The following is a 17,368-nucleotide window of genomic DNA, read 5'->3' as shown; positions in this document are numbered from 1 at the left end:
AGGGATCTTAAACATCTCCTGGTGCCACTTATTTTGTCTTTAAGTGTTTGGGTAGGCATTTTTTTTCCTTCCTCATGAATTACTGGCAGTGGAATGCATTTATATACACACGTAAGGCAATTTCCTCAATGTGCATTTGGCTGCATGAGCGGGAATGTGACAGCACACACCCAATTCTAGCATAAGCACGTTAGGTAAGGTATAGTACAATGGTGCAATATATATTTCAGCTAGTCTAATGTAGACCTCTTGGTCAATTTAACTGAGACATTTCCCCTTCTAGTGTCACTGTTCCTTTGTTTCCAAAATGATGAAACAATGGGATGGCATTGATGGTGATCATTACAATCTCTTCCCTGAACATGCTCCTTTCTTCTGGAGTCCATTAGAAGGCAAGGTTTCTGTTTCTGGGATTAGGGACAATTACATAAGTTCTGACCATGCTGAGTTGTTTTGGCACCTGATTTCTTTTTTTTTTTTTTTGAGATACACAGGATAGGCTTTCTAAATCATACAGTTGGATCCCCCTTTTTCTAAGTTGCCCTGTGCCTGAGATTTTCTTTGTATGTACTTTATTCTGGAATTTGCCATGTGGCTTGAGGCATAGTCTCAGAAATAGCTTTCTTTGGTCTTCATGAGGGTAATCTCCCTGAAGGGAAAAGCTATGTGTGGGACATGATGAAGTGAGTGGATTTTGAGGATTTATTCCAATGGATTTTCACATGGGAATTACTAAGGAAAGAAAATTAGTTAGTTGATATTACCGCTAGTGTATCATAAGTGCTTTGTGTATTGACTCTGAATTAATCTTATGGTATTTTTATTATTTATGATGGGAGAATTGAAAGATTTTCTGTTTGAGTAGTTATGCTTTTGGTGTAAAATCTTTTTGTAGTACTGATGCAGTCATTTCAGCAATAACACTGAGCTGTAATTAGCTGAAAGAAACCACACACACTTAAATAAGGTGGAGTTTCTCACTATGAAAAAAATGCTTATCAGAAGTAGAATTTTGATTTTGTTGAACTCCATGAATGACTGTGTATGCAGTCAGGTAATGGCAGACCCTTATTTGAGGAGTAAATAGAAGAGCAGGGCATGCCAGAAGACTGGTAGGAACGGGGAGAAGTAGTAAGGGAGATGATGAAGATGATTCGTGAAATCTGCAGAATCTACTTCAAGTATTATTTTTTAGAATCAGCTTTAAAAAGCTAGTGTATTAATTAAAAGGCCATTATAAATTTAGGAAAAGGCTAATATGGGTATTTCTATGTGTTAACACAATCATAGATAGGAGGAAATAGTGTGCATTGCACTTGACAAGAGGTAATATGAATATGTAGTTTCTGTCTGTGAAATCAAGTGTTGTAACAGGGTTTTCTCTCCATCGTACTATTTAGTAGGACCTGCAAAAGTAGTATCATGCATGAAAATACTTACATCCTGAAATATTCATGTAGTAGAGTGCTGACAAAATCAACAGACAGAAAGCCTCTTGGGAGGAAACAAGTCCTCATAGACTTGAGGAAAAAAGATAAACGTGAACAGAAGATAGATATATAGGCTCAAATACCACCATTGAAATTTAACACTAATTTTAAATATTTATACTGAAACCATGAAGCTGGATCCAGTAAATAATTTGGACTGTAGTGCAGAATACTTAGACTTGAAATACCCTCCAGAGCCCTCTAAAATCACCAAAAACTGGAGGATGCTGAACTGCCAGACTGTAGTGTTTGGCTGAAGAGTGTTCTTAACCTGTGTCTTCCTGGGATGTTAGTGCCTTCTTTGGGGTCTCAGGATGATACATTCCTTCATTAGGAGCCAAATCTCTGAGTCTTGTCCTGCATGTTGGCTGCTCACCCCTTGCTTTTAAAGAACTGCGACTGCTGCTTGCTTTCCTGTTCAAAGCCTTCTTTTTGCAAAATGACTTTCTGATAGGAATCTCCTGCTTTTTGAGGAATCTCCTCCTTTATATGATGGTCTAGTGGTTCATCAGTCTTTGAAGCACTATGAAATCCTCGTTAATTCTATTCTCTGCCTGATGGTTCAAAGCCCCATCTGTCACCTCTTTAGCCATCTGGTTATGCAGTCTTGTTTGGAAGCTCTCCATGATTCAGAAGGATGCAAGGAGAACCGAAACAGGGCAAGCATGTCTTTGTTGTGGTTAGGGTCACTTAACTGGGGGACAACTGAGTCCTGGTTTTTGCTTCTTTCTCTCAAAACCTATGTCACAGTTTAACCCCAGCCAGCAACTAAGCACCATGCAGCCGCTCACTCACTTCCCCCCCACCCAGTGGGATGGGGGAGAGAATTGGAAAAAAAAAGTAAAACTTGTGGGTTGAGATAAGAACAGTTTAATGGAACAGAAAGGAAGAAACTAATAATGATAATGATAACACTAATAAAATGACAACAGTAATAATTAAAGGATTACAATATACAAGTGATGCACAATGCAATTGCTCACCACTCGCTGACCGATGCCCAGTTAGTTCCTGAGCTGCACTCCCCCCAGGCCAACTCCCCCCACTTTATATACTGGGTATGAGATCACATGGTATGGAATACCCTTTTGGCCACTTTGGGTCAGCTGTCCTGGCTGTGTCCTGTGCCAACTTCTTGTGTCCCTCCAGCCTTCTTGCTGGCTGGGCATCAGAAGCTGAAAAATCCTTGACTTTAGACTAAACACTACTTAGCAACAACTGAAAACATCAGCGTGTTATCAACATTCTTCTCATACTGAACCCAAAACCATAGCACTGTACCAGCTACTAGGAAGACAATTAACTCTATCCCAGCTGGAACCAGGACAACCTACTATTTTTTTAATGCAAATAGGTGAAATGGCACCACTTCCTGCTAGAAAGTTTGGGTGAGAGGACACCCTTGGTTTTAAGGGTCCCATTATTAAATACTTAAAGCTTGCATATGTTCTGTAGGGAGTTTAGTTACTTAATGCTTTGACTTTCACTAGGCGGGTGGGAGGAAATCTAAATCCTTTTTTAAGATGCAGTCCCTAGTTCTTTGAACTATGTTCAGTGCAGTAAATCTTGTCTGATACATACCTTGCGTTGCACTGACAGTGCATCTGAGGCAGGAATTACTTGTAACTCTTTAGATGGTTAGATATCCTATTTATCACCTATATGGAAGATTAATAGAAGGACAAGAAATGTTGACAAAATGAGATTTAGTGTGCTTTTGCTAATGTTATTTGCTCTTGGGTCTCTTACAAATTCTGACCACGTTTGCAGAAATCAAGAGAAAGCTTTACCTAGACCATTATGAAATTCCACTGGTGTGGTGCAACAATTTGAAAATGTTTTTTCCTCTAGTCAGGTAAAGACAGCTGACTATAGCATAACGGAAGGGCAGGAGTGACAGGAAAGAGGTATACAAATTGATTACATTCGGTATGGAGAATTAATGTGCTTCATTCACACTGTGTTTAAACAGAGAGGAGGACCAATTTGTCATTTAGATTACTTTATGATTTAACAGTGGAAAGAATGGAAATGAGATTAAAAAAAAAAAAAAAGCTTGCAAAATGAAAACAAGGGAAACATGGCATGCTGTAGCCTACTGCAGGGTGAACATAGTTAGTGAATTTAACTTTTATTTTTCTAAGTGATAAATTATGCAGGAGCAGAGTTTGATATTTTTTTGGTTTCTGTTTATGAATGAGTTAATTATTTGCTGTGCATTGTTCATAAGTTGTTTGCTTTAGCTTTAGGTTCTAACTATCTAAAAGTACTGCAAGCACTTTATGAATTGGCAGAAAGAGAAAATGACCTTTTTTGGACAGGAGAACAGTTTTCTTAGGATTATCAGACAGTGACGAGAGCAATTTTTTGCATCCTTTTGAAAACCTGTGTAATTGGTTCCTTTTGGTCCAATTAAGATAACCTAGGAGCTCATGGTATTTCATGCTGGCAGCTAATAATCCTCACAGCCAAAAATCAAAGCCAGGGATTCAGTTGGTCCAACATTTTCCAGCTATGCTGTTTCTCCCTAAGATCCCTTTAGTAATAGTGAGATATAGCACTGAGATGTACCCACCGAACAGGGTAAGAATTTATCCTTGCATAATCATTATGAGCTTTCCAGTGAAGGGCAGGATTTTAACTGCCTCTTCAATCATTTCTCACCAAAACCAATGTTTTTGGAATACGCGTTATCTTCCTTGAGTGTGTTTATGTGGAGAAGATACTTCCCCCTTTTATTACGGAGATCTCTTAAAAGTTCGAAAGCATTTCTGTTCTACTGGTATACTTCCATCTGCAGGAAAATGACAGTATGGGTATTGGGCATCTGCATTAGTTTAGTTCACAGTGCATAGAAATTGCATCATGGTGGTGGTAAATATGTCACAGTGACAAGGCAGTAGCTCCTCCTAATTTTGTCAGTGAAGGGGCCACCATTAGTGCTTTAGTTCACATAAGGAGCCTGTTTTTGAAGCACATCTGATCACCTTTACTTTTACCATAGTCTAGACTGTGCTGAGGATTGGTCTCAGGGTTCTCCAACTGTATTCCCTTTGAGTGAAAGTAAACTGCAAGATGTATTCCTGGTCCAACCTCAGATCAGTGTCAAATCAAAGCACACCCCACCAAGATGTGCCTGGTGTAGACACCAGGTTTTTAGCACTAGCTGGTTTTTTTTCCAACGGATTTGCTACACTTTCACTGCAGTGCTTGTTACCATAGACATAGCTATATAGCACCCGGGAATATTAAAGAACAATACAGTTTTTAAATAATTACATCACTTATAGCCCTTAAACATTATCATACATCATAATCAGTATGCCCATGCCCCCATATACGCTTGATTTTTTTGAAAGCCTCAGAGGCATTCCCCTAGATTGTACATTTGTTAATAACGGTAAAATTTGACCTCATCTATTTTTAAGGCAGTCTATAAAAGCTATCTGCACTGTTACTGTAGCTAAACCCTTTGTCCATATGTAATGGCAAAAATTCTTGAAAATTTTCTTAAGTACTGAGATGCAGTGCCAATCTCAAATATGGAATCCACTGAAGGAGTTCTGTTGGTGCAGAATTACTGCAAACTGTTTTCTGCCAGTGCTGCTCCTAATGACAAGGCTCTTATGTGGCTTGAAGCACAAGCAGGGACGTGCTGATTCATTCTTATCCTTAATCACCTTCCTTTGACAATAGTCATCTAGGGAAATCAGCTGTACAGATACCGTCACAGAGGAGCACTTGCCAGGTAGGGGTAGAGCACTACGTTTCACAGTACGCACAAGGCTCCCGCAGAATAAGTGCATTTTCTACTTCACTACAGCGGCATAGAGATTGGCCCATTTTCTTAATTACTGAAGAGTAAAGTGGATTAGTGAAAGACAGGTTAGGATAACTGGTGTTTTTCGAAGAGGGTGGAGATTAGCAGCTATTTTCTTTAATGAGAGTAAAATTGTTACCTTGCATGTGAAGGAAAAGCTACAAACCTGTTGGAATCTACCTGTGTCTCTTGCAATAAGCAGCTCAGATGGTGACTAACCATTTAGATTGTAAATTTGGTTGCTACGATTTTGCCAAATCAAACCACTGTTGGGAAAACCTGAAAATTATCCCTGTGAACTCCTTGCTTGACCTTTAAACTGAGATTATGTAAGAAACATTTGTCTGTCTGGAAAAAAAAAAAGTCTTAATTTGATGAGAAGTGAAGGACAGTCATCCAGGATAGCTCTTGCTGTTTTTCTGAAAATCAGCCTAAGTGCAATTAACATATATTAATGTCTACAAGGTGTAAGCATCTTGTTTCATACTTCCCTTTCTGCCTTCTAACTTTTGCAATGAACAGGACCGGGGAAAACAAGGGAATTTTCCATTAAAAATTTCTTTTGTTTATATATGTATGGTGTCAATATGACCTTCAGTGAAGGAGATGGTATACTTCAAACTACTGGCATTTTACTTACTCATTTTGCATAGTCATTATTGTACGAAGTTTAATACGTCACATACAATTTCTCAATCAAGCATTGCATTATGTGTGAGTTTTTCAGCATCATTTGAATGTCTTAAATTCAGTTAATATTTTGAACAAAAAGAAATACTGAAAAATAATTCTAAAATGTTCTCAGTAAACTTCTTTAACTTTTCATTTTTACATACATTGCTCTCTAAAAATTTTCTAAATTGAACTATTCTGTTTCTGTTTGAGAATTGTTTTTTGTGTAAGGAACATATAAGAAATCTGCAACAGTTTTTATATGAATTATGCAAAATTTTTCACAAAGACTAATTATGGTTTCAGATCAGCATTTTTTATTTTTTCCTGAAAAATATTTTTTCTTTTTGCTAATTCATTACATTATAAGTAAGCCTGCTATTTAAGAACATCCTTTAAAGAATTTTTATAGATTTTTGTCTGATATATCCACAGCGTTGGCATAAATTTCTTTGGTACATCAGTGTGCTGAAGGTTGTAGAAACAATTCTGTGCTAGAGAAATATGTGATGGGTAATTAAAATGCTGGCATATAAAGCAAAAACTTAAGCTTAAGAATGACTGCACTGTTAGAGTATTATTTCACAAAGTTTCACAGTGAGCTTTCTTTAAAGAAAAATAAATATTCTGTGATCTCAATGTGTAGGGATATTTCATTAGGTGTATATTAAACACACACGCATAAAAAATTTTGTAAATTCAAATCAGAAGATCATCTAAATAGCTCATATGTGCTGTGTTGTCTGGTGTACACATGATTTATAGAGCAAAAGCTCCTTTGGAGCCTTGTACTAATCTTTTCCCCTAGACAAGCAAGGTCCTGTTCACAGGCAGGAACCTTTAAAGCTCTAAGCTGTCAAACCTACCCCCCCAAAAAATAAAAATTATGCAGGCTCAATTTGCGACTATAAAGGGATTCTAACTAAAAGGATTTGGTCAAGTAGCTGACTTCCCTCCCCTCCATTTCCAGATAGTCAGAAGTATTGCTCTATAATGAAGGCCATTTATCTACTAAAGGACTAGAAAGTTGAGAAGAGCTGAGTATGTAAATTCTGTAGGTGTAGCTGAGCAGCTGAAACTGCAGCTATTAACCATGATCAGTGCTGTACTACAACTTGTAAATAAATCAGTATAGATTTAGTAATTTTTTTTTTCCTTTATATTGGAGAGTGGGATTTTTTCATTCAACTCATTACATTAAAGTATGTAAGCAAATTTTACTCTCAGGATAAGTTCAGCCCTGTAAATAGTCAGTCTGATGGGTGAAAATTTTGAACAGTTGTGAACATGTAAATAGGAAACTAGAATGGAAGTTCTTGGCCTCCAACTTAGTTTAGAAACTGTTTGGGTAAGTCTATGCTTTGTATCCCTACCTTAGTTCTGTTTCCACAACATATTTTTCAAAACCATTCTCTACAATTTATTTTCTATAATTTGTGATAATTAGGATGGACATTATAGCTAAATATAGCAGAGGGCAAAGACACACAAAATTCTGCTTCAGTACTAACGGCTGAGCAAGATGTTACAAGTTATCTGGCCCAAGTCTTCAAAGGGTATTTAAGCAGTTAGCCAACAGTCTGTTTCAATAGCTGTCAGGCACCCACATATCTTTAAAGACTGTGACTGTGAGTTTAGGTAGCGTGAACTTCTTTTAAGCTAATTTCTTCTGGCTAAACAAATAATGAAGAGCTAAATTGCACCAAAGAGCATTCAAGCTAATGAAAACCATGCCTTTGGTTATTTTCTCTGGACTTAATTCCATTTGAAGTTTGGTTTTATTCTCATTACATATTTCATGGTTGTAAAGCTAGAAGAGGCCATCAGATTATTTAGTTCAAGCTTCTGTATAACACAAGTTCTTGATGTCACCCTGTTTAGCATGTATCTTCTGTACAAAGAAAGCAGAAATAGAATGTATAATTCATATAGTGTTTTTCTGTAAAAGTATTTCTACTAAAGAATACTCCTATTCATTTCAAATTCGCAGTGTCACTTTATTTGAAGATCCCAGTGGAGGTTTAGGCTTGTATTTTAGCTCTTAAAATAATTTTAAACAACTCTGGCAGTAGTAGGAAAAAGGCTCTTGGGTACATCACTTAGTTGTCTAATTTCTAAATAGTTTAAGTGCTAAGCTTGTAAAATAAATTATGTATAGCTTGAATTTAAATGAACAAGGAATACTAATTTTCCTTTGGGAAACAGCTTTAATTTAAAAAGAAAATTATGGGGGTTTATGTAACTCTCAGCTGGGAATGCATTTGTTAGCAAAACAGCTATTTGTTGTTTTGAAAATTTAGTTCTGCTTAAGCTACAGGCTCAACAAGAAGTCAGCATATAGCCAGTTTCCATTTAAGAACTAAGCCACTGATGCACCTAGCTTGGCTGGGTTAGTAAAGAAGAAACTGCAAATTGAGTTCTTGTAAAATGTGTCTCAAAAAAATGAATGTGTGCAAGGTGGAAGTTGTGGATATTTTCTTCTCCCCTCCGCTCCCATGGAGTAGAAGATGCTGTACGGGCACCCCCACAGACACTGAAACCTGCTTTTGTGCACCAGGTTTCCGGAGCTTCATTTTTCTGTTGGTTTTTCTTAGTCTCTTTCTTTCTATATATCCAGAAAGCAGCTTTGTTCTGCTTTCCCATTATAGTAGATTCATTTTCTCATGGCTCTAGGCTACACCATGGAAGAACCATGAAGCTGCTGGTTTTGATCCCTAGGTCTTTCACTTAGGCATTGAAATTTCCTCCTCCCCCTGCTCGTAGACTTGGCAGCCTCAGTGCTGTGCTGTAGCCAGTCGTTCACAGGGTGTCTTTGCCAGGCTTTGTCCTGACGTACGCCAGGTGCTCCTGTGCTGAGAAGAAGGTCACCCTGCTTCCCCGGCCCGGCCTGAGGGAAGACAACCTCACTGCAGGGCCCTCCTCAGCCCTTTTTCTACCCCAGGAGCGGTGGGGCCACAGCTTTCTGCATAAAAGGGTGGGTTATTCCTCAGAAGTGTTCAGACTCTTCTGCACGCACATATCTGCCTTTCCTAAGCACTAAGTTTCCAAGCTCTAAGTTTCGTTTGCGTGACACGAGGATCTGTGCTGTGGCTGCTACTTCTCTGTTTTGAAATAACATTTCTCAGGCTTCAGCTTTTTTTTTTTCCCCTCCCCTACATGCCAGTTTGACACTTAGGACATTCATTAGGGCTTGGGTGCTTTGCTGTGTTTTTCTGGGATGGGGATGGGAGGGAGTTACTCTTCGTTGAGGTGAACCTCCTTAACTTCAGGTGTTCGGTTAAGCCTTCCACTCACCATAGAGCTTTCTCTGCCTTCACAGAGATGCTTGCCAATAAAGCTGTCATTGGTTTCGATGGGTTAATGCTTTCATGATATGATCAGAAGTCTGTTTGGAAGAAGGGAGGATCAGGAAGACATTTAGACGTGTCACAGAAGGAATCCGTCAGATTGTGATGTTAGGACACTGATCACTTTATGCAAAACCACAAAGAGAAAAGCTCTGTATCCCATTACAAAATAACAACAGTTCTGGGACCAACCTCTATCTTAGGGTCTGCTTACAGCTGTAGATTTTGTTTTCCCAGATAACGCAGCTATCTGCTTCAAAGGGACAGTGAAGAATGAAAAAAAGGAAGGACCATGACTTTTTAACACCTGCCTCCTAAAAAGTGTATGCATGTGTGTACACGCTGTGCCATACACATGACTCCAGAGTACCCAAAACTGTTCGCTAATCCTTTTAACTGTGTAACTCCAAAGAGGTATCCTAGGAACTTTTTGTACTTTTCATACTAGATATTTTCAGCTTGGGTTAGATTCTGCTAACTTTGAGTTTTTTATTGGCATTGCTTACAGACCAAGAACTATACAGCTCTTAGAAAGAGCACTGGTATTTGTCTTAAAGGTTTTGCCAAGCATAAAAGGGAAAATCAGCGTTATTTCCATTGATTCACCTTCAGAGCACACAGCAAATTCAAAGAGAAATAACTAAGTGAAGTGTAATTACTAAGTGGCAGAAGGGAACAAAGAATATGTTCCTGGGCCTCAACCTGAAAGGTCATATACCTGGTGTCTTACGAATGTCAAGTCTGAAAATGAAAAAACAGGGTAAATAAACCAGTGCCTTTGCATTGCTGGTTGGCAAGTTCCCTCACTAGCTCTTGCTGTCCTTCCTGTCAGGATCTGTCACTGTGAGGGAGATGATGAAAGTCCCCTCATCACACCATGTCGCTGCACAGGGACCCTGCGCTTTGTTCATCAGGCCTGCCTGCACCAGTGGATTAAGAGCTCAGACACACGCTGTTGTGAACTCTGCAAGTACGACTTTATAATGGAGACCAAGCTCAAACCTCTTCGGAAGGTATGGTGCTTTTGAATGTAATTATCCTCAAGTGTCAAATGGCCAGAATGTCTGTGCAAAGTACGGGCAGAACCAAAGAAACATCTGCCTTTCCAAAATGGCTTTGTATTTGCTGTTGTTACATCAGTCCCAGTGATTTTTATTTCTACATTTCAGTTACTTAATTTACAGCAGCAGAGGATTTTGACTAAAGACTCTCTTTCGGCACACATGCAATATAAATGCACAAACAATAGGTTTTTGTATTTAGAATTTTTAACTTCAGCTTGTTGTTATTGGCTCATCTGCCTATTTTTAAGCCAGAAAGAACTCTTACTCATCACATTTCACTCCTGAATAACACAGGCCAGTTCGCCCAGTAATTTTTACGTTGAGCCCATAACTTCTGGTTGAGAATGATGCTTATACCAATATGGAGACACCAATTATGAAGTAACGTAGTCAATCAATTTAGCTGCATCTGTTCTAACTGTTACACTTGTGGGCAAATTAATCACTCTTACATTAAGATTAGCTAATGGAATCTAAACTACAGGGTGACCTTGCATCCTGAAAGTCAAATGTATGTTATCTGCACTCATCTGTTTTGCAGGATAAATCAATTTAATGGTACACATGTTGTCAGTATAGGGAAGGTGAGGAGTTTGTTAAACATATGTGGGTTTTATTTTCTTTGGAGTGAATAACTTGTTCTCTAATTTTTCTCTTACAATGCTCTCATCCTTTTGGGGTTTTCTTGCGTCTTAAGTTTGAGTCAATCTAGAACAGGGCAAATTTTGATTTAAAATAAATTTCAGTGTGAGAGCCCTTGAAAAACATTCAGAAACTATTAGCTTATAACTAGTATATGCATATGTAGTAGTGTTTTGATGGCAAAAGACATTTTGTTTTTGTCAGCCTTGCACAGATAGCAGCAGTTCAGAGAAAGGAGAGCAAATGGAATTCCTTCTCACTTCCCATCCAGAGAAATTTTCTAGTAAGTCCCTGATGATAAGCCACTGTTGAAGAGAGAATTGGGATTGATTTGACAAGCAAAGCTTGTGATAGGAAAGGACACAGTTCTCAAGTGCCAGGTAGATCTTGCCAGGTAGACTGGAAATTGAAACAGATGTAAATAAAAAAACTGATGGCTAAAAACTTTATTACATTGACTTAGGTTTTAGTAATTGCAGATAAATTTTAACTAATCTGACAGGAAGGAGATAATTGTATAAAATCCCCTGCCTGTAGCATATCTTTGGGGGACTCTTTTCTGTATATGTGTTTCCATTTTCAACACAAATTGCTTTAAGTTCTATCTAACAAGTACACTTGCAACAGCCACTTTTCCCAAGAGAATATACAGATATCAGTATTTTTTACAAAAGCCTTTTCCTGATTGCATTAGATAACAGGGCATCTTAAAAAAAAGGGAAACAAAATTTATAGTGTCCAAGGAGAAAAGGAATGAAAAATGTGCATAACTGTTGATATCAGAAGTAGGCACTTTTAATTGTGTGTGTGTATAGTCATTGCTGGGCCCCCCCCGCCCCCCCCTTTTTTTTAATTGAAAGAAATTAATGGAATAGTGGCAGATACAGAGTGGTAATGTAATTCCTGCAAGTCTGTCATTTCTTAATTGAATGATTACCACCTTATTCAGCTTATCATTGGTTCTCAGGTACATTTTTGATTTCTGACATAGGAAATATTAACCTTTTCTATCGGACAGGATATTTTTGTTTCTGCTCAAAGCAGTACTCAAATGTGGTTTATCTGCCTGGCAGTAAATGCTGGCAATATTCCCCAACTTCAAATGCAGTGCTAACAAATATTTGTCTGTATAGTATGGACCCAACATCTAATTATAGATCCTTTCTTATAATTTGCACCCATTTCAGAAACCAAAACCAAAGTTTCCAAATATTTCAAAGTTAAAATTAGTTATCCTTTTTGCATTTATAGCATTCAACTGTGACACCCTTCATATGTTAAACTAAATATATCATCCCTAATAAGCGTATGCACTATCATCACCATTGTTCACAAATTTGCGAAACACTAAAAAGTTTGTGAGAAGCTGTTTTGTAAACTGAGCATTTTGACAGCTGTAGCAAAGACAAGGTAACGGAGGAAAGAGTGATCACCAAGAGACCTGCCAAGTAAGTACATCTGCCTGGTAACTTTCCACCCAAACATCTTTTATAAAAATCACTGAAAGTGCTGTTTTGTCAAAACCTATATATTTTGGAAAAGTGGAAAGTTCCGGTGAAACGCTGTCAGATTTCTTGGAAGCTTCTAGGGAGGCCAGGACCTCAGCTGTGGGGCATTCCCTAGGAGTCCAGGTTTTTCAGAAGATGGCGTGAAGTCTGGTTACCAGAGACCAAAGTGCTGTGGGACAGGCAGCTCCTAAAGCTGAAGGTCTCCACAATCCTGTCTCCTTGATGCAGGATCTGAAAAGCACTACAGACTCTAGGATTTCCAGACCTTCTTGAGAGCTTTAGGTTTTGCTAAGGCTTAGCTATGTACTAGACTCTGAGAGCCTTCAGTCCCCAGCACTATGTCCAGCCTGGCAGCAGTGAATTAAAATTTCCCAAATCTCTAGAATTCTCTGGTCATAAGGACAAGGACATTATAAGCAGTGGCAGCTGTAACTGAAAACGATGCAATTCTTGTCTGCTTGGCCATATGCCAAGTGGGAACAGCAAAATTGACAAAAAAAAATTATTTTGCTAATAAACTTTGAGAAATTCTGAAAACAGATTTCATTTCAGTGTTTCCTAAACAAAAGACCACAGATTTAGTTCCAACAGAAGAGTACCTATTCAGTTCCATAAGAAACTCATTCTGTTAAAGAAAAAAAAGAAAATTATTTCCCCTAAAGTGAAAGTTTGTGGCCAGCTCCAGAAGATCCCATTTCCATGGCCTTTAGACCTGGATTTGAAGTGGCATTCTACAAGTGAAAGGGTCACATCTCTCAACCAGTTTTGATTTTTAATCTCTACCTTACTCATGATGTGAGATTCTAAAGTTTAGTTCTGGATTGTGCATTATTTCATTGTGATGAATTTTATCATAATACCTTTGCAACATTCCAACCACTGGTCTCATGAAGGGAGAAAATTACAGACTGCAGAGCTTAATTAAAGGTATCTATACTTTTGTTTTTGCAGTATCACAAAAGCAGAATTTAAATATAAAACAAACTATTTGATTCAACTGGTGAATTACCATCTTTATTCATGCTTCAGCCTTTCATGCACCCAACATGTTTCCTAACAGTTTTTTATCGAAGTCTAGGGTTTTATAGCAAAATCGTGTTTGAATATTGTGTCATACAGCTGTTAGCACCCATAAGTGACAATGTGCAGCATGCTAAGTTAACATCAATCAAGATAACTCTATTAAATCAATAGGCTTGTGCCAATATGCAGCAGTTATTTAATTACAGAATCCCTGAAAGCACCAGACATCAAATAAAACCTAGTTTAATCATTTTAGTGGGTCTTTGCATTGAAGTAATCCCTTTAAGCATTGATCAACAGGCATTGCAAATGTTTCATATATTTGAGCAGGTCTAATTACTTGGCTACAATATAAATTTAGAGATTAAATATTAAGCATTGCTTAGTGTGCCTGTTTTATTTCTCATGGTCTCTGTTATGTCTGTCTATGGCTATAAATAATACAGTTGCATTTGTAGCTTTACCTTTCAGCATTTGCAATCCATAATGCAGAATTCCTCATTTATAAAGTGACTTTATCATGGAAGGAATTAGAAAGTGGCAAGAAGCTTGTGTGAGTTCCTTACTGAGCTCTCAGGTAATAGCTTCATCTTGAGAACATCACTTCTTCTTTAAAAAGAATCCTGGTAATCCTGGTAAAGTAGTACCTGTTTTTCATATCTCTTGAATTTGGTGTTTGAAGTATAGTGGAAACAGGAACTGAATGAAAATACTGTAAGTATGAAATGGATAAAAGTGTCAAATTAAAAGGGACTTAAAATGCAGAAATGTCTTCAAATGGAGATTTCTCCACAGTGTCTCGCTATACTTCAAAATACTTTTCATGTTTAAATTTTGCGTCTATTTAAGACGTCTGGTATCTGATGAGATGTTTTACTTTGATGCATTATCCCAACAGATTATTCTCTGGTGTCAGATATGTCTATTTTCTCTCCTGATTTTGTTTTATGTTTTAAATGATTTACAAATAATTTCTTATTTATATGAGGCATAAGCAATATTGCGCATTGTTACCATGTAGTTACTCTTGGTCATTAAGGAAGAGCAAGTCAATTTTTTGTTTAGGGAAGCATTCTGTACCAGTTGAAGTTGATTTTCTTTCTTGTAGAAAGGGTATCTGAAGTCAGCCCTTTTAAAGATAGAGGATTGAGAGTGTTCTTTTAGAACAGAGTGATAAGTTTCTGCTAAATTAAACAGAAGCAAAGCCAGTCTTAAAATACTGATAACAAAAGAAACTTGATCTTGTTTATTTTGAACGCGTCTGTATATCTTCTAAGTGTTCACTCCTCTTGTATTCTGTATTTGCTTAGATAGTGATAAATAGCACTTCTAAATGTTATACGAGGTGCCTCTCTTTGGGTTTTACACCCTTGAACTCCATGGAACTTCTCGTGTACCCAGCTGCTGTCATTAGAAGAGAAAGAAGGAATGCTCTCTCTCTCTGCTTGGTATCATTTATTTTATAAATAACGAGTGATAAAATGTCCATGCCAGCTTTAACTCCCGTACAGATTCAAAGGTTTAAGTCCCAGTTGGAGATAACGTGCTTCACGACTGCCCAGAGCAGGGTATTTAGGTCCTGGAGAGAAGTTATGGAACTGGCTAACTCAAATTTCCATACAAAGCAAAACCCAGTTCAAGCATATCAGGACCCCTTTGTGGTCAGATTAGTGATTAACTGGTTAAATCAGTGTGGGGGAGATTTCAACTGTTTGGTATGATGCTGATTTAACTATTGGATCAAAAGCAAATACTTAATTTTACTACAGTAGGTTAAAGTTACTCTGTTTGCAGCAAGACCATCGGATCAGTAGGAGCTGTGTAACCAAGTAAGATGTAGGGTTTGAGCCAACAGACTCATTGTGGGTAATTCCCAGCTGTAAGGCAGAGAAATCAGCAATTCCAAACACTCCTTAAAAAAAAAAAATGAATCACCTGTGGAAGCCACAGAAGAAAATCAGAATGCTGCTCTGAGAGCTATGATAGACAAAAGGAAAGTGTAAAGTGAATCTTCAAGTCCCATATCTCTCCCAGACTCTCTTTCACTCTGGAGCAGGGATACATCTTTTGTTCCCCCTGTTGGAGTTAAACCTGCATAGGGTGCCTTTTTTTACAAAACAGTTGTCACCTGCACTACGCTAAATCCAGTTGTTAGAGCTCTTAGGTAATGTGTGAGCGCGCCAGATTCGGCTCCCTTCTCTGTGCTAAATGCAGTCCTATAGAAAGAGTAAATCTTAAAAAATATGACTGCCTGGAGGAATTCATTCATAACTGGATGCTTTGTGGATAAATCTTGTTTTGATGAAATCTGGTAGCACGCATGATAAATTCAGTGATGGCAAAATATGTTAAGGGTGTTGATTTATTTTTGGTTCAATGCTAGCCGAATAATTTCTATTTACATTCCTTGTTCAAGGATATGGCAATCACTGCCAAAAGTGATATAGTCTGCAGAGACACCTTTGTGAATTCCTGCTATGGAATCAAAAGTGGTCGCCATTAGAAACCACTTCTCCTGCCAGAGCAGACTCTCAGAACCAGAAGTGACCTGCAGAGTCTCCCAGGAAAAAAAAGAAACTTTGCGCACTCATTACTGTATTGCTTGCTGTTTATTTCTTATTGCCCTGTGCTGTGAAGTATGAACCATCTGGCTTTTTAATCAGTTTTCTAATAAGGCTCATGATAAGGAGTGATAGCTAATATTGCATAGGTCAGGTAACATTGACTTGCTGTGGGAATAGTTCCCTTTTAACCCAGTTTGGTGAATACTTTGCAGTCCTTATCATAGGAGAAGATCCTACATTTGCTTTTGATTTCTGGTGCAGCTACACAGTGTCGTCAAGGCAACCTGCGCCGGTGTTATCTTTCTTCCAGTAAACTCTCTCAAAACATTGCTAGCCTCAAATCATTTCTTGTAATATGTGGGGTCAGACACTTCACCAGTATGCACAAAGGCACAAAGCTATTACTTTCTTATTGGCTATCATGTCATTGTAGTGAATAACTTTGTGCTCAAGGGAGAATGTGTATATTAAAGCTTTTAAAGTAAAAATAATTCTATAGCATTTATATCCTATTGTGACGCCTCAAGGATGCAAGGGACTACTTTGTTCAGACAGTTGTATTCCTAATTTTTGAGAGAGAGTAATAGAGCATTACTGCAAATTTATCTGTGTATAGACAGCATGCTGTAGTTTGCAGAGTAATGTTGTGTTGCATTTTGTGCCATAACAAGAATAATAGAGCTTAGCTTTCTCATATTGGTAGAATTTGGGTTAGCTTTCTATCTCCATATTTCCTTCTCTTCCATTCAACACAGCTTTTATTCACCCAGCTGTTCCAGTGCCCATGGACTTCTGATGAGAGATTCTCACCTCTCGTGCCTCATAGCTTGAAACCATCATAACATACCCTCAGGCTTGCAAAAGGCCCTCTATGATAGTGTGCTGGGACACCCCCATGTGCAGCATCCTTCCTGGAGGCAGAACAAGATGTTTTTATTGTCATTGCTTTGAACTTGCATTCACAAAAAATCTTATGCCAGAAAATGAAACTGTTTCCTCTTCTAATTAGCTGCTAGTAAGCAAATTTGCTACTTCTGCTGCTCGGTAGCATTTACAAAAGCAAAGGCAATTCAGGAGATTGTCCAGCTCTGGGTATTGGTGGTGTTACCCACTATTGCACAGAACCATGAACATGAGTTCTGGGAGGTACGAATCCTTCTGTGCTTTCTGAGGCTGAAATAAACAGTTTGGTCTGAGTTGTTTCACAGATCCAACTTGCATCAAAAGGTTTCATTTCC

General features: G+C 38.1%; 1 protein-coding gene across 10 annotated transcripts in view; it reads left to right on the top strand.

Moving 5' to 3' along the window:
• Positions 1-17,368, top strand: part of MARCHF1 (membrane associated ring-CH-type finger 1) — a 274,990-nt gene that overhangs the window by 238,602 nt on the left and 19,020 nt on the right. For all 10 annotated transcript variants that reach the window (XM_069786356.1, XM_069786351.1, XM_069786371.1 and 7 more), the window contains one exon: positions 10,162-10,342. In XM_069786356.1, coding sequence (XP_069642457.1) covers positions 10,162-10,342 — 181 coding nt within the window. The remainder of the gene's footprint in view (positions 1-10,161; positions 10,343-17,368) is intronic.

The sequence above is a fragment of the Haliaeetus albicilla genome, chromosome 1, assembly GCF_947461875.1.
Source record: "Haliaeetus albicilla chromosome 1, bHalAlb1.1, whole genome shotgun sequence".
NCBI lineage: Eukaryota > Metazoa > Chordata > Aves > Accipitriformes > Accipitridae > Haliaeetus > Haliaeetus albicilla.
This window is presented reverse-complemented; position numbering and strand designations above follow the sequence as displayed.